This window comes from Motacilla alba, chromosome 2, assembly GCF_015832195.1.
Source record: "Motacilla alba alba isolate MOTALB_02 chromosome 2, Motacilla_alba_V1.0_pri, whole genome shotgun sequence".
In the NCBI taxonomy this organism is placed as follows: domain Eukaryota; kingdom Metazoa; phylum Chordata; class Aves; order Passeriformes; family Motacillidae; genus Motacilla; species Motacilla alba.
The window spans coordinates 33,294,352-33,315,638 of record NC_052017.1 but is presented as its reverse complement, the minus strand read 5'-3'; the positions used below and the strand labels follow the sequence as shown (position 1 = coordinate 33,315,638).

The 21,287-nt window shown below is 46.6% G+C and overlaps 3 protein-coding genes across 5 annotated transcripts in view; all 3 read left to right on the top strand.

Moving 5' to 3' along the window:
* The window catches only part of HOXA3 (homeobox A3), a 45,479-nt gene that overhangs the window by 658 nt on the left and 23,534 nt on the right, over window positions 1–21,287 (top strand). For 2 of the 3 annotated variants that reach the window (XM_038127480.1, XM_038127481.1), the window contains exon 2: window positions 11,552–11,656. The gene's annotated coding sequence lies outside the window, so the exon portion shown is untranslated. Of the gene's footprint in view, window positions 1–4,025; window positions 4,146–11,551; window positions 11,657–21,287 lie in introns of those variants that run through there. The other variant, XM_038127482.1, reaches the window with a different exon arrangement.
* HOXA6 (homeobox A6) lies at window positions 717–5,780 on the top strand. The gene is made up of 2 exons (XM_038127498.1): window positions 717–4,145; window positions 5,485–5,780. Exons 1-2 carry the CDS (start codon window positions 3,710–3,712, stop codon window positions 5,742–5,744), a joined length of 696 nt encoding a protein of 231 aa, XP_037983426.1. The 5' UTR covers window positions 717–3,709; the 3' UTR covers window positions 5,745–5,780.
* HOXA5 (homeobox A5) lies at window positions 7,861–10,036 on the top strand. The gene is made up of 2 exons (XM_038127497.1): window positions 7,861–8,489; window positions 9,490–10,036. The coding sequence occupies exons 1-2, from the start codon at window positions 7,928–7,930 to the stop codon at window positions 9,738–9,740; spliced, it is 813 nt and encodes a 270-aa protein (XP_037983425.1). The 5' UTR covers window positions 7,861–7,927; the 3' UTR covers window positions 9,741–10,036.

Here is a 21,287-nt window from a genome sequence, read left to right as displayed (position 1 = left end):
CTAGCTCCTCTGCCATGTCCGGGAGGTTATTTCTAGACGGGGGGAAACGGCGAGAATGTGTCTTAGCTTTTCCTTATCAGATTAAGCGCTGCCTGCATAGATCCCTTGCCCCGCCGTGGGTCCGTTGCCGGCGGATCGCGGCGTGGGCGGCTTGCGCGCCTCGGGTGCGCGGAGCGGGCTTCGCGGCGGCTGAACCCATTTCAGCTCCGGAGACGGAGCCTTCCCCCCCCTTTCTCTCCTTGTTGTGACTGTTACGGTGCGGCGCTGGGGCGGGGGAGCGGCGGCCGGCGGGCCGGTGCCCCGCGGTGTGCGCCGGCGGGGGGCAGCGAGGACCCGGGGACGGCGCCCTCGGGACCCCCCGCCGCTGCCGCCCGGCTCCGCTCCCGCCTCCTCACGGCGAAAAGAGCGGCTCGGAAGGCTTTAACCGGCGGCCCCGGCTCTGGCAGCGCCGGCGGGCTGATAAAGCACTGCATTTGCATTGCATTGCGGTATCCGCCGGACTGGAGCTGCAGTGAGCGCCGGATTATTTATTGCGGGTGGCGGGTGCTCAGTGCTGCCACGGCGTGGCGGGACGGCGGAGGCGGGCGCGGAGCCCAGCGGCCCCCGCAGTCCCTGCAACAGCAGCGCTGGCAGCCTGCGCTGCTCGGGGGAGCCCAAATAAAAGACCAAGAGGGGAAAAAAAATTTAAAAAAACCCAATAACGCGGCCTACCTTTTTCTGTGGGAGTAGCGGAGCTCGCCCCCGGGCAAAATATTCCGGCAGGACCGGCTCTGCCCACTCCCCTTCCCCTCCGATTCTACCTCGGTGTGTGTCAACTGCAAGTTACCACGGTGGGAGCCGGCTGGGGAGGACCTGCCCGCGTCCCCCCGGCCAGGCTCTCTGTACCCCGCCAGTCTAAACAACGGTCCGCCTTGCCCAAACTGTTTGGATTAGGAGCTATTAGTTAAAGGTTGGTTTTGATGACGCTGGCGAGCACGAGAATGATTTGAAAGTGGTTTTATATACGAAGAGAAGGAGGCTTTTAAGCTTAAGAGGGTAACTACTCCCGCACCTGTATCCGAAAGTGGCTGGGGTCGCGGACGCGTTTGCGGCGGGAGGAGGAAGGCGAAATGTTCTGTGGAGGAGGTGCTGGGGGTGCGTGGGATTACGAAAACAAATAAACGGGGTATGAAATACACAGGTATTGCGGAGTGTGACTTTGTTGCGGTGGCAAAATGCAGCGACTGGCTTTCTTTCTGCTTTCCAGAGCGGGGGCGGGAATGGTGAAGGAAAACTGCTGTGAAATGTGCCCAGGCCGGACATTTCCTCGGCAGACTTGGGGGGCAGCAGATTATTGTGATTCGGGGTTTTCTGGGGTAGGGGGAGGAGCGGAAAGGACGCCTGAATGTGACTGAAGCAGAGATTGCGGTGCAGATTGCTTGGCTGTCACTGTAACTACTCGAACACGACCCAGCCGGGCAAACGCGCAGATTTCATTCCTTTTCGTATTATGGGACCGGCGAATAAATATTTTCGCTGCCTGCGGCCGGGCTTTCACAACTTGGTTTGGACGCAAACAGTAACTTGAAAAACGGGAAAGAAACAAAAAGAAATGGAGGGAGGGGGAAAATCAGACTGTAACCCGTACTACAAAATGTAAATATAACTAAGCCTGGAGCGATTTTTATTTTAAATTTTGTTTTGGTCTTTGTGCGAAGGATTCAAACAAAAGATCGTCTGCCCACAACTTTTTGGAAGTAAGGCCGGTGGGGCTTGTTTGTCCCGAGCATTCTTTTTTTTTTCATGATTCGTTTTCGTTCTGACTGAAACTGAGGAAAATATGCTCTTTTAAAAGCCTTTTCGCATTTAGCCTGCTGTGTATGAGTGCTTGTTTGCTGGTGTTTCCTTCTTTTTGAACTCTATTGTCACCGAGTAAAAAAACCCTTATTTTTTTCCGGAGAAATCTGCTTTTCAGGAAATACATGTTTCTGAAGTGACCTCTCAAAGCATGCAGCTAGTGAGCTGTAATTCTACCAGGTGTGTTTGTTGATTAGCTGGGCTGAAGAGGTTAAGGAAGTTGAAAAAAAACCCGAAGGCAATCAACATCTGAATGTGAAAGTCCAGCTGAGACTGCAAACAATACAAACTATTGTGGAGAGATGTTTTAACTCACTACTGTTTTATAGGTATCGTAATCTGCCCCCGGAAATGAGACAAATAGTCTCCCAACAACAACAAAACTCTCCTTTGAAAGCTGCTTTAGGAAACGCTGCTCGTACGAATGTCACTTTACGTGACAGAGCGCGTTTAAAATTAGTCTATTCAATCTGTTGTAATGGGCACGGATTATGAGTAAACACATATTGGAATGAGCAACCTCATGTTATCTGCAGGAACTGCAGGGTTACGGCTGAATTAAACCCGCATCAGCGAATTTCATCAGAACAGTTACTGTCCGAGCCCTGGGCCAAGAATTATATTTCCGCTATGGGGTAATTGCCGTATTGAAAAATGAAGGTGGAAATGTTTGTTTCGTGTATTGTTCTTCCCCTCTTAAAGACACAAATCCACGTTTAATCAAATTATTCCGAGCAACAACGAAACCGATTGGCTTCCGCTGACTCATTAGAGGGGTTGTATTAATTAGGAATAGTCCTACTGGCTCCTTTTTGAATTTGAATGTTTGATACCCTCGGCTCTACTCTGGCGGGAGGAGGGTAGACTTGGGGAGAAGAGACACATGGAACTTCATCTGGGCTGCCGGGGGGCGCCGGGAGCCCATGCGGCTCTTCCCGAGGCCTCCTCGGGCACTTGGTGCAAATCAAAAATCCCACTCCCCAGAAGGCCACCGCCCCAACCTCCTAATTATGGGGATGTTCATTAAGATACGAGACCTCTTCCATTGCAGGACGCGTTTGCCTCTCTCACAAAAGCTGGATTCGGCGCTGGGGCGGGCTCCCTGAGCTCCGAAGGGAAGGCTTAGTGGAGGGGCAATTTTCCACTGAATGGATAAATAAATAGGTTTTAGAATAGCTTAAAATTTCTTGGATGCAGTTGTGGCATCGCGACGGCGAAATGGAGGGAGGCCGGGCCCCCCCCTCGCCCCCCGCGCTGCGCGGCGCTCCGCTCCCCCTTTCACGTGCTCCCTCCGCTCCAAAGTTTCCCTTCGCAGCATCTTCCACCGCCGAATCCTTCCCTCCCTCCTCCTTCCCTCCGCCGGAAAGCCGGGGGCGGTTCGCCCACCCTTCCCACGGGCTTGCGCGACTCCCTTGTCGTGGGGCCTCCAACTTTTAAGGGCGCCCCCCCTACCCACACCTCCGGCAGCCGGGGCGGGGGGGGGGTGTCCCCGTTACCCGCTCTCGCGCCGCCCGCGCTGCCGGGAATTACCGCCGCTACTGTTGTTATTATGATTGGGATATTTTCCCGCGTGGGGGCGGTGCCGCGGCGGGGGCGCGGCCGGTCCCGCGGGCTGCGCGGCGCGGCGCGGGGGGCGCGGGGCGGCGCGGCGGGGCCGGGGCTGCCGGTAAGTTGGCGGCGCGGTGGCGGCGGCCCCGGGGGAGCGGGCGCCGCGCGCGCTCCCATTGGCCGCCCCGCCGTCAGCTGCTCCTATTTTCTGCTGTCGCTTTTGGCGCTCGGCCATCCAGAAACAAACCACTTCGATGACTCCTAATAGTTATCGCCAGATGTACTAATACACAACAAATCACGGTCCGGGAGAGGGGGAGAGCAAATGAGTTCCTATTTCGTGAATCCCACTTTCCCGGGGAGCCTGCCCGGGGGCCAGGACTCCTTCCTCGGGCAGATCCCCCTGTACCCGGCGGGCTATGATGCTCTCAGGCATTTTCCGGCTTCGTACGGGGCAAGCAGCCTGCAGGACAAGACTTACACCTCACCTTGTTTCTACCAACAGTCCAACACCGTCATTGCTTGCAGTCGGGCTTCCTATGAGTACGGAGCCTCTTGTTTTTATTCGGACAAGGACATTAGTAGCGCCTCTCCTTCCGGCAGTGGCAAACAGAGGGGGCCCGGGGACTACCTGCACTTTTCTCCCGATCAACAGTACAAAACCAGCGGCGGCCAAGCCAAAATTATAAATGACGAAGGCACCGACCGGAAGTACACGAGCCCTGTTTACCCCTGGATGCAGCGGATGAACTCCTGCGCTGGTAAGGCATCTCGGTGCAGTCAAGGGCGGAGAGGGGAGGAAAAGGAAAAGTTTTTGGTTTTTTTTTTGTTTTTTTTTTTTTTTTTTTTTTTGGCTAGATAAAGTCCAGATTGCTGGAGAAACACGGTTCCTGCAGGGCAATATGTAACGTGAAACCTTCGCAGGTTTAGACCTGGCACGTTGGCACTCAGGGAATGGTGGCCAAGATCCCAGTATGTAGGTTTACTGGTGAAAGTTACAGGGGAATCCTTGGAAAGTAGGGGGGAAAATAAATAAGAAGGAGCAAAGCACTTTTGTCACTCTCTTAAAGCCATCCCAAAGCCTCTGCTCTGCTTCTTCATTGTCAGAGAGCGATGCATGGAATATGCCCTCTGTACTGAGGATCCAAAGCATTTGTGGTACATTCCTCCTCGCCCCCCTCCCCCAGCTCATTAGCCTGTGAGTATTGGATATTGAGAGCACGTTTCTGGGGCCGTGGGCGCACTTCCATGGCATCGCGAATTTTTTCAGACTTAGGAGTGAACTTCACATAATTGAACTTCTGTACAGGAGTGGTGCTGGGGGAATGGGGGGTGGGGGTGGAGTGGGAGGGTTGTCCTGGGATGACATTTTTTTTTAATAATCCCAAATTTAAACGTTTACTTCAAGTGTTTGCTAATGACTCGCCTTCTTTCCCATCCTCCCGAGTTTATGTTTGCTGCAGGGGTAGGTCTCACTCCTTTTTTTTTTTTTTTGAAAATTAAACTTTTAGCAAGACCATTCCGATGCTGCTTTGCATTCAAGAGCAATAAATTCCGGAGCAAATGGCAAAACGCTCTTCTACGATCTTTAGCTGATGTCTATAATTATCCTTAGTCACCTCCTGTAGTCCCAGCCATGGCAATGGCTGTGTGTTTGTGTCAACACGGCCGCATGTGCGTGCACACACACACGCACAGAACATGCGTGAGGCTGCCCGGATAGCACACGTGTGCCTGTGCCTGTGTGTGCGCACAGGCTCCCAGCGCGCACGGAGCAGCCTCTGCTCGGCGGCTCGCACCGTGCTGCCTCCTGCACCTTCCCTAGGTCCACCTCAAAGCCTCTTTGTAGCCCACTTACCCCGCCACCGTAAGCGCACTGCACATCTGCATTTACAGCTCGTCAGGCACAAGAAAAGGAAAAGGGAGAATTAAAAAAAAAAAGAAAAAAAAAAAGAAAAAAAAGCCTCCAGGAAACCAGAGCAGCTTCCCCCACTCCCCGTGATTGTGCCTGCAAAAGGAGGCAGAATATACTAATCGCTCTTTCTGGTCTGAAATCACTGGGCCCTGTCCAATGCGATCGTTTTGTCTTTACTTCTACAGGTACAGTATATGGAACACATGGGAGACGAGGGAGGCAAACTTACACCAGATACCAAACGCTAGAGTTAGAGAAGGAATTTCATTTTAACAGATACTTAACCCGAAGACGACGTATTGAGATTGCAAACGCTCTCTGCCTTACTGAACGCCAGATTAAAATATGGTTTCAAAACAGGCGGATGAAATGGAAAAAGGAAAACAAATTCATAAATTCCACACAGCCCAGCAGCGAAGAAACAGAGGAAAAGTCAGGGGAGTAGAACCACGTTTAATAAACGCTACCAGGCCTTTCCTTAGCGCTTACTGCTACTATTATTATTATTATTATTTACCTTGTGTTCCTTCTGCTACTGAAATCCTATAGGTTTGTCACAGTCTATTAATCCCCAAAAGGCTTGGTTAAAAGATGTATATTTGCAATCATCTGTGACTTACTGTAATATATGTGGAAGCCCAGCTTTCGAGCTACAGGCGTGTATGTATGTATGTAACCACCTTCCTAAAGTGTATATGGCGTCGGTTAAAGCATTAGAGAATTGGCCCAGAATTTTAAATGTTTGAGATTAGCATCTCAAATGGGTGAGTGGGTGGGTGTCCCTGGTGTGCTTGTGTGAGAAAAGATAAGCAAATTATTTTTTATCTTTTTTTTTTTTTTTAATTAGAAATGCTTATATTGTAGAAAGACAAGAGATTTTGGAAAATATTTGGTTTATGCTTTTGCTAGCTCCCGTTACGGCGGGCCATCTCGTTGTTCTGTGTTTGGGAGTTTATGATACGCAGGGGAGAAAAAAGTTTTAGTTATGTATAAGATATTTAAATAGCAAAAGGAAGAAAATTTCTTTTAAAAAACGTTGTATAAATCCCTGTGTATTAACTTTAAGTTAAAGCGAAGATGAGTTGCAGGGAGATTTTTTTTTTTAATGCCGCTAAACTGCTTAGTCTGCACTACAGTATTAAAGTAAAAACTCGGCGTTAAACTTCAGGGGAAGCGAGGGAAGAGGTTTCGAAGCGGGCAATTTTCTGTGGCTCCCATTGAGCTTACGCTAAGGTTTTGGTGAGCTCAGCTCTGCACTGAAGGGGCTTTGAATTATGGACTGCATTTCTTGGAGCTTCGTGAGCTTAGATCGATCTTTTTTTCCTTTTATCTTTCTTTCTTTCCCTCTTCCTTCCTTCCTTCCTTCCTTCCTTGCTTCCTTGCTTCCTTCCTCTCTTTCTTATTTGAAGAAAAGGTCTTATTAACTTGGGGATTTTCTTTCCTGCTTCTGCGGTATCTTAATTCGCATTCACATTACTTAGCACTGGAAAAAATAAATTGATACTTTGAAGAAAAATAGCTGCCATAAAATGCTTCCACTTCGAGATTTGTAAAAGTAAAATAAGGGCATAAAAAGAAAGTTGATTAATATATTTGTTATATCTCTCTATATTATATTGCGTGTGCACGAGTGTGCATGTGAAGCTGTGTACAAATGCACTTGTATCCGCATCGAGGCTCTTTTGTTTGGAAGGCAGCACAATTTGGGCTACCACTCTAGATGTTTTAAAAGCCAAATCTGGAGAATATAATGCAAAATGGCTACCACCGCATTTAGAGGATTTTTTTTCTCCCCGAGTGGCGATGAAATAACGGCAGCCGTAAAGTCGCCTGGAATCTGACCCCCTAGTTGGAAAAAACGCTGCACGATATTCATCTTTAATAGATATCTGCCATTTCACATCGGCAGGACCCGGCTGCCTCTCGAAAGCTCCGGCACGGGAATAAGTGTGGGGGAAATTATATACCTATGTATACATATGTAGAAGGGACACGAGCCTTGCCAGCACCCGAGAACGGATCGTATAGGGATTTGTGAACCGGTGTAAAAAAGCCTCGCACGGAGGAGAAGGCAGGCACAAAGCGGAGCGCTCTCTGCACACCCATCTCCCCGGCGGCCGGCTCGGAGCAGCAATGCCCGCCAGCCCCGCAGCCTCGCCGCCGGTGCCGGTGCCGGTGGCGGTGCCGGTACCGATGCCGGTGCCGGTGGTGGCGGCGAGCCCCGCTCGGCTCCGCGCCGCTCCGCGCCGCCGTCGGGGGCCGTCACCCCGGGCCGACCCCGCGGAGCCGCCGCCATCCCCCGCGCCGCCAGCGGGTGGCGCTGGAGGCCGGCGGACGGGCGGGCGGCGGCGGCGGCGGCGCGCACGGGAGGCGCGCCCCGGGCCGCCCGCGCCCTCCCAGCTCCCCCACCAGTGCACGAGTTTACCTCTAGAGGTCATCAGGCAGGATTTACGACTGGACAACAAAAGCACGTGATGTGAAGCCGTACCCCATATTTGGGTGCCTACGTAGGAGGGAACCAAGTACATGTCCCAGTCATTTCCATAATTCATCATAAATTGTGCAAGGGTGCTATAGACGCACAAAACGACCAAGAGCCACAAATCAAGCACACATATCAAAAAACAAATGAGCTCTTATTTTGTAAACTCATTTTGCGGTCGCTATCCAAATGGCCCGGACTACCAGTTACATAATTATGGAGATCACAGCTCGGTGAGCGAGCAATACAGGGACTCCGCCAGCATGCACTCCGGCAGGTACGGATACGGCTACAATGGCATGGACCTCAGCGTCGGGCGCTCTGCTTCCACTCACTTTGGTGCCAATGAGAGACCCCGCAGTTACCCGGCCAACACCACCTCTGCCTCGACAGAGCCCAGGTACAACCAGCCCGCGACGTCTTCCCACTCGCCTCCCCCTGACCCTCTGCCCTGCACCGCCGTGGCCGGTTCGCCTGTCAGCGAGAGTCACCACGGGGTGAAAAACTCCCTCGCCAACTCCACCAGCACTTCGTCCAATTCCAGCAGCAACACGCACATCAGCAGAGACGGGGTTGGCACCTCGTCTGGGACTGAGGAAGACACTCCAGCAAGCAGCGAGCAGGCAAGTGCCCCGACCGACCAAAGCACAGCCCAGCCTTCACAGCCCCAGATCTACCCCTGGATGCGAAAACTGCACATAAGTCATGGTAAAGCAAATACCCTGTTCTTTCTTTATTTCTCTGGAGGAAAAGGAGGATTTAATGTAAACCGGGTGGCCGCGCCGAGCAAGGTCGGGGAGAGGGGGAGAGGAGGGCGTGAGAGCGGGCAGTCTCCGCGCACACCACAAATCTGCTCGCAGGGAAGCACGCTCCCTTCTCTGGGCGAGTCCCCCCCGAAAGGAAAAAAAAAAAACCTCTCGGCCCCGAAAACACCGCCCGCCTGGCTCCCAGCGCCGGCGGGGGGAGTTGAAGGCGCCTTGCCGAAGGGAGATCGGGAGCAGAGGCTGCTCCCGGCTCTCCTCTGAATGGGGGATCTTCCAGTGGGAACGGCGCGGCTGACCCCATTTATTTTGCTTAGACATATTAAAAAGAGAATAGGAAAGGGCGAGAAGGGCAGTTTTCACTGCTGGGAAGCCGTGGGGGAGGGGGGAAGGGCGAGTCGCCCCAAACTCGGGGTAGAGGGCTCGAGGGGCGCGGGGGAGCAAAGCAACTTTCGGCCCCGAGTACCTGCCCTGCCCTCGCTGCTGGGAGAGCGGCCGGAGGCTCGCTGCCTCCCAGAGCCTTCCCCAGCTCAGCCGTGGGAAAGGGCTGCACGCTTCAGCTTTGCTCTCTCAGCTCTGAAAACCCAGCTATCAGCAGAGACACCCTCCAAATCAGCTTATCTGGGGGAGGCATGGGGGAGAACTAACCTTATTAAAAGAAAAAATATTTTAAAAATAATTAAAAAAAAAAAGAAACTGAAAAAAAATTAAGTTATAAAAAAATCGAGTCGCAAATCCAAGCGAAAACTTACCGAGACTACCAAATCCCCCTCCCCCAAGCCTTTCCTAAGAGGGGCTGGAGGGGGAAACTTGTTGAGCGTTTATCCAAACCAGAAACAAAACCAAGCAGGACTGAGAATAACGGTCCTGATTGCTGGTAGCTGCAATGAGACACGAAGGCTCCGAGAGGCTGCTGAGAATCTAAATAATGTACTTTTCTCTTCCAGACAACATAGGGGGACCAGAAGGGAAAAGGGCTCGGACTGCTTACACCCGCTATCAGACCTTGGAGCTCGAAAAGGAATTTCACTTCAATAGATACCTGACCCGCAGAAGAAGGATTGAAATAGCACATGCTCTTTGCCTCTCAGAGAGACAAATAAAGATCTGGTTCCAAAACAGGAGAATGAAATGGAAAAAGGATAATAAGCTGAAAAGTATGAGCATGGCAGCTGCAGGAGGGGCATTCCGTCCCTAAGCGTTTGATCAATTAAAAGTACTGAGCAGTATTAGCTGACCCTGCGTCGTCTCATGTCAGTACTAAGTTGACTTTCTAAAACTTCCTTGTGTTACTTCTGTGAAGAAACCCTGTTCTTGTCGCCCTTATCCATCTTTTAATCATGAGCCTGTTTATTACCATTCTCTCGCGTGTATAAGTAGATCTGCTTTTATCGTACATTTCTTTGTCTTGAATGGCTTTGTCTTGAAAAAAATAATAGATGTTTTAACTTATTTATATGAAGCGAGCTGTGTTACTTGAAGTAACTGTTAAAACAAAACAAAACTGAACAAAAAAGAACAAAAAGACAAAAAAAGGAGTTAAAAAAAAAAAAAGGAGAGAGAGAAAGGAAACCCTCCCCCGGTTTAGTACAAATGTTATGTGTTGCACTCAACCTGCTTAACTGTGCATGTGTGGTCAAGTGTTAATGTCTGTATAGCTCCAAGCTGTTAAAAATATTTTTATTCAAACTACCTATATAATTCCTGTGTAATTAATGCTGTTGTAGAGGTGAAATGATGAAATCAACTGAACTTGTCCTACGTGTAGTGAATAGTGAATCTGTGACGAAAACTGTGATTCCAAGCAGTATGTCCTTGCTGTGCCTTTGTATATGACTCTTTGCACGAACTCTTAGAAGTGGCTCTTATTAAGCGCAGCTTCTGTGATGTATGTTTTTTGTGAACAAAGTTACAAATATAGTCAAAGTCTGGCTGTTTGAGCAAACTGTGATCAGCTTTTTTTTTTTAATTATTATTATTATTATTATTTGTTTTTAAAAAAACCTGACTGGAAATCAACAAAAAAAAATAAACTTTCTATTGTAAAGTTTTTGTGATCTGATTTGTGCAAAGCAAGAAGTTGTGCTTCCTGATTTGCCTCTGAAAAAAAAAAAAAAAAAAAATTAGCCCGTGCAGAGTTTGTTGTAATATTTTACCTGGCTCCTGCTGCACGTTGCATATGGTGGATGCTGCAATTGTCCGCTACCAGTATTTTTAATTGAAAGTTTGACCATAAGTTCTTCCTTACTTGTTTCTCGCTAGGTGGAAAGCTGCATCGCAGGACCACAATCAACACCCTTTGTGGCTGAATCAACTGTTAACTGTTTGCTGATGGTTAAAATTTAAAAAAAAAAACAAAACAACAACCAAAAAAAAAAAAAAAAGAAAAGAAAAAAAAAAAAAGGAAAAAAAAAAAAAAACCAAACCACATCCCAAACCCCAAAACATGTGCTTTGTTAAAATACGCTGCGAACTCCAGGGTGTGTTTGCATCGCTCTAGAATTTCTCCTGTGGTTTCATTAAGTATATTTTAGGACAGCCATGTTCCAAGCCCTCTGCGCCTATTAGTAACCCTCCCTAGCCACATTCCCACTCTTCACCCTTTAAAGATTTTTGGTTTTCTTCGCTAGAATTAGTTTGCTATAAACGTAATGTTACTTACCCCATCAGAGCTTGAATGGTTAACTCTTCTGAGCTTCTAAGAGCAACTAAAGATTTGCACATTTACTGACTGGTTACATTGATGCCTTCCCTTAAAAGTTATAAAACAGTAAACTTTATAAGCCCCAGTTCCGGCTATATGACATTTGGGTGCCAAATGAATAGGGTTTTGTCTATGAATTAGATCGTAAAATCATCCATAGCACAGACAGATAGGCTCACTGGCTATAAAAAGTCACGTGGTGCCATTAAAGTAAGTTTTATGGTTTTGGGGAGTTGACATCCAACATTATATACCACATAACATATAATCTCACTGACGCTGGACTTCATTTGACTCTTTTGCAGGCTACGTGTGCCTCCTGGCCATTCAAATTGTCAGGTTTAGGGACAGAAGTATCCAAACCACAAGTTCTCAGTACTATGTGAAAAATGGCTCCTTGCAAGTCAAAGGTAAGTTTTGTGCACAAGTTCCTTAAAGTTTATTTGTACAGTGGGGAAGCCGAGGCTCCTGCTCGCTCTCGCTGCCTCTCGCCTCTCTTTCTTTCTCTTTCTCTTTCCCTTCCTCTCCGCCTGGAGGTTTTCAGGACGGTCCCACCGAGCCCGAGAGGCAGGATCAAGCACTAATGATCCAGGTTGCGCTGCAAATACCTCCCCCCATCCCTTCACTCGCAGCAGCTAGCTCTCTATTTTAACGATCAAATCAAAGTAAACCACAATAAGCGACTTTGGCAGAGATGGATTTTGGGGCCTAGCTTTAATCACTTTGACTACCGCAGAAGATAATTACTTCCTTTGCTCCAATAGACTCTCCAAGTTTGGAGAGGTTTTGTTTAGCAAAGAGTAGTTACTGCAGGCGATTAAAAAAAGGGGGAAACAAAATAAATTGGGCTTGATATTATCTGGGCAGTATCTTATGTAGGCATGATAGAGTTGGAGGCGTGATGATATGGTAATAATCTTTGGATTGGTGAAATATGTTGCACATCAGAGCCAGTATTAAAATGGCACAGACTGTACTGGAGTGTTCAGATACATATTTTCTGCATTGGGTTGTGCAGAAAGCTTGAGCTGTGTGTAGATGTACATCTGCGAGTGCGTAGTGTGTTTTGGGGATGCGCATTTATAACGCTGCTGTAACTTTTTCCCGGTTCTATACGTAACTGCATAAATAGAAATGTATTTAAATTATATGCATGTGTGCCTGCATGTACAAATCAGTTTGTACTTCTGTGTAAAGCCGTGCAGGCGCATATATGTGTCTAATATTGGTGTATTTGTGTACGCAAAGGGTGTGTACGTGTGTACACATATATATGTTCCTGTGACTTCCCTTTTTTTTTTTTTTTTTAAGCGAACCAATTGACTGTAACTTGTAGCATTAATACAAGAGACTACAGGTCATTAGAGTGCTGCAAATTATGAAATACGGGCTTGGTTTATTGAAGATTGTAAATATCCCCCTAGCTCTGCTCTCTCCCTTTCTGCCTTATATTGCTGGCTGCCATTGTGGGGTAGGCCCCAGCTGCGTGTTTACTTCAACATTCTTTTTATTTAAGTGGACTGTTCTCACTAGAGTGTGATTACTCAGCAATAAACTTTATGGCCGGATTTAACTTCAGTCTTTGAATTTCCAGGACTTGAATGAAAGGGTGAAAGGAACTCTATCTTTCTCTGGGTAACATTAAGGCCTGATCCTTATCCTCAGAGCTGTTACTTTGGCGAGTGATCTCAGGGGGTATAAACAGACTAGTCAGGGGCTATGGTAGAATTCTGAGAATTGCCTATTATCTATCTATCTAGCTATCTATCTAGCTATCTATCTAGCTAGCTATCTCTCTCTCCAAACCAGCTATGGGTATCTCTTTCTCTGCACAGGTTTGGAGTAACATTGATTCAGCAGACTGCATTGTTTTCTTTTATGTGTCATAAAGTCGGGTTAGCAAAAAGAATGGAGTGGTTTGATGTGAGAGATTGTCTTTGTTTTATTTCGATAGGGCTATGCCATTTGAATGTTGTGGTTTAGGCTGGTTTGGCTGCTGTGAGCGAAAATGGGAGAAAGGCGCAGGGTTTTAGGAGGGTAAGGTTGTTGTGTACCTCTGCAAAGTCTGCATATTGCTGACTGATTCCTATTTTTAATTTATTTGTCTTTAACTTTAAAGAAATGGTAGTATCTAAGGCAGGTTCATCCCAAAGAGCTCAGTTTTAAAAACATTTAATATTTAAAGACAACCCTGCGGAAGATAAATAGAGTCTGATGCCTTTGTGTCTGTCGATCCTTCCTGTCAGCACTAAACAAACACATCTGCATATATTTCATATTAAAAAAATGAAAAAGGCTTTAAAAGAGCATATCCAAATGCACATTTGAAAATAATTTCCTTTTAAACAGCTGGAGATTTTATAGTACTCTAGTTGACACATTTTCGTCAAAAGGAGTATCAGAAAGTTGTATGTGATAGGCGTGTATTATATTATACTGTATGCCATAAAATTTTATAGTTTGAGGCAAGGCATGAAAAACCCTTAAAAGTTTGGTCTTCATTTATATATGGGTCCTTTTCCAAGGAAAACCCTTTGCTTGTAGACGGGAATTATACTAGACACAAACAGCTCAGGATTACTCAGTATTTAACAGCACTGCGCTATTTGAATTAACTGGCTAATATATAAGCACGGACGGACACCCGTTGGACTAATATTTTAGGATCCTGGATATCATCCTGGATTGTAATTTTTCATTGCCTAGAGTGAAAAGATTCGCTACTGTGTATTTTCCACATTTTTGAATGTGGCTTCTGGACCATATCCCACACAAAACAATGTACAGTCGTTCAAGAACTATGGAAAAGAAATATATCCCTAGGTCCAGAAGCATATGAACCCGCCTGTACTGCAAAAAACACTAGCAATAAAAGAAAGTTAGCTAGAAATCACAACTTCACCCTGTTTCTGGCCCTGCCCTGTATAAGTGTCACAGTTGAAGCCATTCAAACACAGAAATGCGTTCAGATTTCCTAATATGCTTTGAAATTTGAAATTCAAACGAGCCCAGACTGCCGAACTCTGCGAAAATAGTCCCAGGTCCGAATTGTTTTCCGAGGGAAAATGTCATGGGAAATTATACCTGGGAATCAGGAGAGAGGTTTTATCTGCACGCGTTATTTTTCTGATGAGTTTGGGGGATTAGTAAGTGCAAGTTTTTTTCTAATTTAGGAATGGGAAGTTGCGTTCTGCGATTTGAAACAGCTTACTTAATCCTTTGAAAGAAATACTTGCGTGTAGTGTCTCATGTCTAAGTGTAAAACCAATTAAAGATTAGGCAGCTCTCTTAATGCGTGGAACTGGTGACTTCGCAAGACCTAACTTTCTCTAAACCAGGAATGTAACAATCCAATGGAAAGTCATCCGTAAATTACAGCTCTGCAGCCTTGTCTAAACCATGCAAACGCCCTAATTTCAGAACAGGGAAATGATTATTCTGCCATTTCCTTACAAGTAGTAAGTGTGTATCTGTGGAAAGGTGACAATAGAGGAGTTTGCAATTTGCTCCATAGGAAATTGAATGGAACTGATCATGACGGGGGGGATCAGGAGGTTTCGATTTCTAACGCTGAATACGGGAGCTATGCGTTTTCCCTCCCCGTAAATACAGATTTGACGCGTTTCATGCAGACACAAGTAAATCTCCTGACCAAGTTAAGATGTCGTTGGCTTTCTTAGTCCTTTCTCTTTCTGCCCTCAAAATCTCCCCGATTTGAGGCTAGGGTTACTAGCTAGAGCGGAAAACCACCGTTCCCACAATCTTCTGGTCACCTTTGAAGATATTATCCCTTTCAAATTAAAGCATCTTCACTAATGTCTCTCTGTAAGGCAAATACTCATGGACCACCCCGGTCACATGTTCCTGCAGCTATGCGCACAAACAAATTCAAATCTGACACAGAGATCGTGTAAAATTTGCATGGATTTTTGCCTTATAACACGCAAAAGGAATCTTTTCTATATCCCCTCCCCCCCAAAAATGTCTTTTCAATAATAATATTTGCTATGAAGGTTATTGGGTAATTATTGCAATTTTGTGGAACAGTCCTTGCTTGAGGTGAAGTCTGTCTCCGGATAATAAATGGCAGCCCGTGCAGTTCACTGCCAGGTTAAGTAAATGCAGAAAAGATAAATCTGCACACCCTAGGAATCACCAGCAGAGCTCGCTTTAGACCAAGTTCACAGTCAACTCGTTTGCCTAGACAAGGCTTCGCAAACAATTAGACTTGTTTCTTTATGTTCAAATCAAGGAGAAATGACTAAAACCCTTCAGCAGAGAGCTGCAGCTTTTCCCCCAACGCTCGTCGTTCCATTCCTTCCAACCTCACGCCCGGAACTTACCCAGCGTTTCACCTGCAATTGTAACCATATAGCGCCTTTGAGTAACAGGCTTCCCTCCAACGCTGCCGAAAGGCTGTGCAAACTGATCTAACAGCATTTTACAAAGCTGAGAGATTAAGGAAAAGAAAAAAAAAATTAAAAATGCAAAAGTATCCGATTTCTCAGCAGCAAGAAGAAGGAAATAAAAAAAAAGCAACAACAAAAAAGAGAGCCCTTAGAAAGCTGGGGAAAACAAGCAGAAGTATTGAAACAAACAGTGCGAGTCTCTTACTCCAAAAAGAAGCTGCATAGCTTTTGTATATCTTTGTGGTTAAGGGCGTTACAACTGCAGGTCAAAAAGTTGAGGGTCAAAAGTTTACGTTTTGCACCACTCTTAGTCATTCGCCCAGACAGAGTTTGATGTCAATGTTATAGCCGAGATCTTGACTATCAGCACAAAAGATAAAATAGCTTTGAGTTACGTGTGTATCACAGTATGGACTCCAGGTGAACCCTACTGGCTGAATGACCTCAATTACCAAGGAAAGGATAGAAAATTCCTCTTTTCAAGAGTAATACACGTTGTATTTCATCTTGAATTATCAGCCACATTTGTGTCTGAATATCTCGGGTGCAGCCGCGGCAGGTAAACACGCGTGTTACCCCCACAGAAGCCACTGATGTTGCCTCCTCCAGAAGCCAGGTAGCAAAATGCCTCACCCTTGTTTATTATATAATAACCTGCTCTAAGAGGTTTAATGTTAAGCCTTCTCACTTTGCAAAATGGCAGGAAGATAAGATAGGAGCGAAGCTATTAACGCGTGTATCGATCCTAGCCGCGTCTTTGTTTTTGCTCTCATTTCTGTAGCGACCGCTAAACTGTGCTTAAACAGGACATGCCGGAGATAATACGGGCTATATGTTTGGTCCGAAGGAGCTCGTTTAAAATGCGGAGCTGTGAAGCCGTGTTGCGATACCCGTGGAAAATATTACGGAGAAGCTGGCGCCCTGCGCCTCTGCGTGATTTGGAGGGTTCTCACAGCCTTCTGGAATTACCCGAGGCGGCGGCTCCCAGCGAAATTGGGAGTAGGACGCGTTGTTTTTCCTTTCGCCACCCACCCCTCTTCACCCTTCCAAGAAAAAGTTTAGTGGAATTTCTTAGCCCGGAAAGATTCCCACATTACTGGGATTTTTCTGTCCCCAGTGCCGCCTCTGAGTAAAAGCTTTATAGCTCCTTGGTTAGACGTGTCTACAGGGAGAACTAGCCAATACTGCTCAAGCAACTTCATTTTGGAGGACATCATCGCAGACGGGATTCGTCTTGAAATTTTAAGGCTGAGGGGTCGGTGGAAGGGGGAAAGGATATTCGAACACAGCCATAATCAGACCTGAAAGGTGTGGAGGAGGGGACAGTGCGACAAGGAAATCCGAGAAAGAGCGCACCTCACCCCCAGCCACGCATTGCTGCCTTTCCACCCCCAAGGCAGCAGCCTACACCGGCCTCTGTGTAACTGGTACGCGTGAATTATTTGCCAGAGACACAGCTGGATCGTGGCAGGCGAGCGCTGTATCTTGGGAACAAGTACGCGAGAGGTTAGATATCAGATTAGCCAAAGTGATTATCGGAGATTGTGCCTAAAGTACCTGCTGAAGCCTGGAAAGTGTGTAATGCAAGTGTTTGCTCGGCGTGTAGACGCTGTTCACAAGTTGTTGCTGCTGCTCACTTGTAGCGAGCCCTGGCACTGCACGTTTAGGGAGCCTGCCCGCTCTGGAGATAGCATATAACCTTTCACATCCAGACTATTTATTTGGTGTAAAAGTGAAGCCTGATAACAAGCTAAAAACCGTAGCCAAATATCTATTTTGTTAGAGAATAGCAGGCGGATTGTTTCCAAGAATAACAATGCGTCTTTGATATACCCAGAATGAAAGCTGTTACTATAACCGGCTTACTCAAGGGTAGGTGACAGAAATCCATTTACTTCCTCACTAAAACAATTAGTGGTCCGAATTCCATATTTTAAATCTGGTTTAGAATAAAAATATCAATGAGAATAATTTCAAAGAAGTTGAAACCCCGACTTACACAAATATTGACTCTTTTCAATTGTTGTTTAAATTGTTTCCCCCTCCCAAAAAAAAAAAAAAAAAAAAAAAAAAAAAAAAAAAAAGCCAACAGGCTTGAACAGGACAGTTAATAATTTGAGACGAACTCTTTCTGTCCTTTCACTCTCAGCATTCAGCACGCTGCTCTCTGGCGTGGAAGGTCTGCTCAAAAGATCATTCATTTAAAGTCCGGGCACAAATCACATTTTACGTGTGTTTATTTAAGCTCACCAGGACAGGGTGAGCAAACCCCGCCAACCATCCCGTTGTTAAGAGGAGCCCCAGTGCCAGGGAAACCACCGCTTTTATCAAATGCTGAACTTGGGGCAAAAATGCCAACATTGCCCCGGCAGCGCCCATCGGGAAGGACGCTCTCATCCGCGGAGGCAGGAGCAGCCTCGGGGCTGTATCATTCCCAGGAACAAAGAAAGGAATACAGTCGATACATTCCATAACGTTTACATTTTCCCTCGATTTTTTTTCTTATTTTTCCCTTAGAAGAAGTGACCTGGGCAAAGCACCCTGCTATCTAAAAGACACTGTTATAGACCTTTTAGAAAAACTAAGTCCAAGGCCGAGGTGAACTTCAGGTCACCGCGTCTAACAAATATGAAAATGTCGCCTGGTGAAGGGCACGCCTTGTTATTTAACAAAGACTGTCAATGTGTAAGATTAATAAGAAACAAAATGCACACGGTGTCACTTTTCGGTCACTTTGAAACTCGGGACAGCCTCGCATTCAAGAGGGGAAAGCTGGGACTAAATATATTCAAAATGGTTCAAATCAAAGTCAAACCAGGCTGCTAGTGCGATTCTTCCTCCTCCTACCGCTCTCGGTGGAGGATGCCCGGCACGGCAAGAGGTTGACTTGAATTATTATTATTATTATTATTATTATTATTATTATTATTATTATTACGCTACTACCACTACTATTATTATTATTGCTGTTGTTATTATTATTTTATCTTTCGTGATAATTACGTTTTAGCTGCGTATGTGGAGGGTAACAGGAATGCTTGCCTGTTTCACAAGAAAAAGAGGGATCCCCTTTCCCCCCCCCTCTTTCGGTATGTATTGAGTTGCTTCTTCTTGGTGCATGAAAATTTACTCTCTCCCTCTCAACTTAATTCCAGTGCTATCCCCATCCCATTCTCGGCCAGCCTCGGCCAGGAAACTCTCGCTTCTTTATTAATTGATTGAAATCTCCTTCTCCAGTGAAATCGAGTCTTTAATCCTTCTGGAAAAATAAGGGAGCTGGCCTATTTTATCCTATCCTTTTCTTTCTTTGAGAACTTAGGGTGATGGTACAAGTTTGTTAAAGGGAAGTACTGGGGGGAAAAAAGGGTTTGAGATTGTTTATTACAGCCATAAATCTTGCAGTAAAATGTCGAAATGGCCGTGTGCAAGATAACACTTGGTGGTCTTGGCTGGGTTCTTGTTTATGATAACAAAACCAGAAAGACACGGAACAGGCCTTTTGGAGGTCCTGCCTCAGCACATCTTCACAGACTAAGAGAACCACACGAAAAAGCCAGACTTGAGCTGGGCAGCTCAGGTCACCTCGCAGATTTACACTCGTATACAAAATTGAGTCCTTCTCTCTGTAGCCGAGCGCCAGAGCCCTACTGTAGAAAAGGGCACGGTGAAACTTTGAGATCTAATCACAGTAAATAATATGAAGCAGAGCCCGGTCAACTCTCCCAATATAGCGCCGATCTTACAAACCGAGACAACACTTCTCGTTGTGTTTTACTGTGGCGTGGGAACACGGCAGCCCGCTGCAGTGCTCCGGCCATAGAGCCTCAGGACTTATGCCGAGGATAATATTTACGATACCCCAGTGTAATTCATCTGGTGCTAGCCGGCAGGTATTTGTATGTATGCGTCTCTGTGTGTGCATGTATCTCTTTATACCGGGAAAACGCTATCGTGGTGGACTTCGGCGATCTTTTACTTTTTACAGTCATGCAGATGGGAGATTTTTTTTCTTTTAGGAAATGGGTTTGCTGTTGTTTAGTTGTTTGGACTATAAATAAAACAATCTCCCCTTTTCTATCAAATGTGTGCTGTTGAGCAGTTGCGGCTGTCTCTGTGTGTAACCGCGTGTGTGTAACCGCATTTCCTCTCCACGCAGAGTAAATAGAGAAACTTATCTATTACGCTAGTTAGAGCTCCATAGATGTGCTGTTGGAAATGAGTAAGTAAATGTGTTTTAACTCTCTTTACAAATTAGACATTCGATAGTAGGAGGAAATGAGTGATTGTTTAGATAAGTACCCCGGTATACCCAAGTGCTGGAAATGTTCTAACATATCACAAGCCGCATGCAATGTGCGTGCCTATGTGTCTGTGGACAAAATATAAATCGATACGCTGTGTGTCTTGTTAGATAGAATATATATTCAAATAGAATTTTATTGCATGTATCCATTATCTATTAAACTGCAAAAGACAATAATCTGAATTTAAACCAGGGTAACTGTTAGTGTAATATCTTTAGGAAGGCAAGATCTAAACTGTATCATATTTACGCTTGATATATTAGAAGTATTTTCCCATACCAGCAGATGAGATTTAGCCACTCAGCAATTATATTCTCTAAGGGTGTGGTAAATATTTCTATCTGTTTATATTCTTTCCTGTACAGATGAAAAAATAATCTGAAAAAGTTCGCGCCTACTCCAAATGTGGCAGACTAGCTGACGTTCAATAAGTATTTTTTTCCCCCTTAGAATAAGCGCGTAATTAGTTTAACCATCAAATTTCAATTACCTAAGGTCAGGGCGGTTGCCTCGTTTCCCCCTGAGCTGCAAATACCGTTAACAGTCTCAGTTTTAGCAACGTAGAAGTGCCCGAGAGCCCTCTCCCTCCTACACCAGGGTTTGCGAGATACTGCTGCGAAGGCGCTAGAGATTTCTAATGGAAGTGAAAATTAGAAAATAAACCCCAGACGAGAACACACCAAACCAACGGACTTAAATTCGTAGTCCAGAAAGCTCTGCTCCGCCGGGAGGGATGCTCGCAGTGAGCCCCGTAATCGCCGGTAGGAAGTGTTTGATATCGTCGTGTCCGTCTTCCCCTCTCCCTTCCCCCTCTGTTCCCCGTTATTTTCAGGCTCGCTCTATGCCTCACACCCCGCAAGCCCCTCCAGGACTCTCCTCGGCCTCCCCGCGACCTTCGTTCTAACTTTTCCTTCCAATTAACCCAGCTTCAAAGGGACTGTCCCTGGAGCTCGGGGCCGCGCGCGGTCCGCAGCTGCGGGGCGCTGGGGACAGACCCTGGAGGGCGGCCGGTGGCCTGTGCCCGACAGCCGCTGCCGCCCTCTGCCTGCGCGCAGCCCCGGCGTTTGGAGATGGGCTTGTTTAAAAGGATTGTGCAACGCCTTGTGCAATGCCTGCCTTCCCTCTGGATCGCGCAGCTGGGCTGCGCTCCGCTCCCTCGCCCTGCTTCCTACACTCTCCCACGGGAGAACGAAGACACAAAAAGTGCTGGGGCGGGCGGGGCGGGTGGGAGACTGTCAAAGCCGGATTAGTTTTATCTCGCTTGACACCGAGACTGCTGGACGCGGCCCGGCTCGGCGGGCGGGAGGAGCCGGGGATGCTGGTGAGGA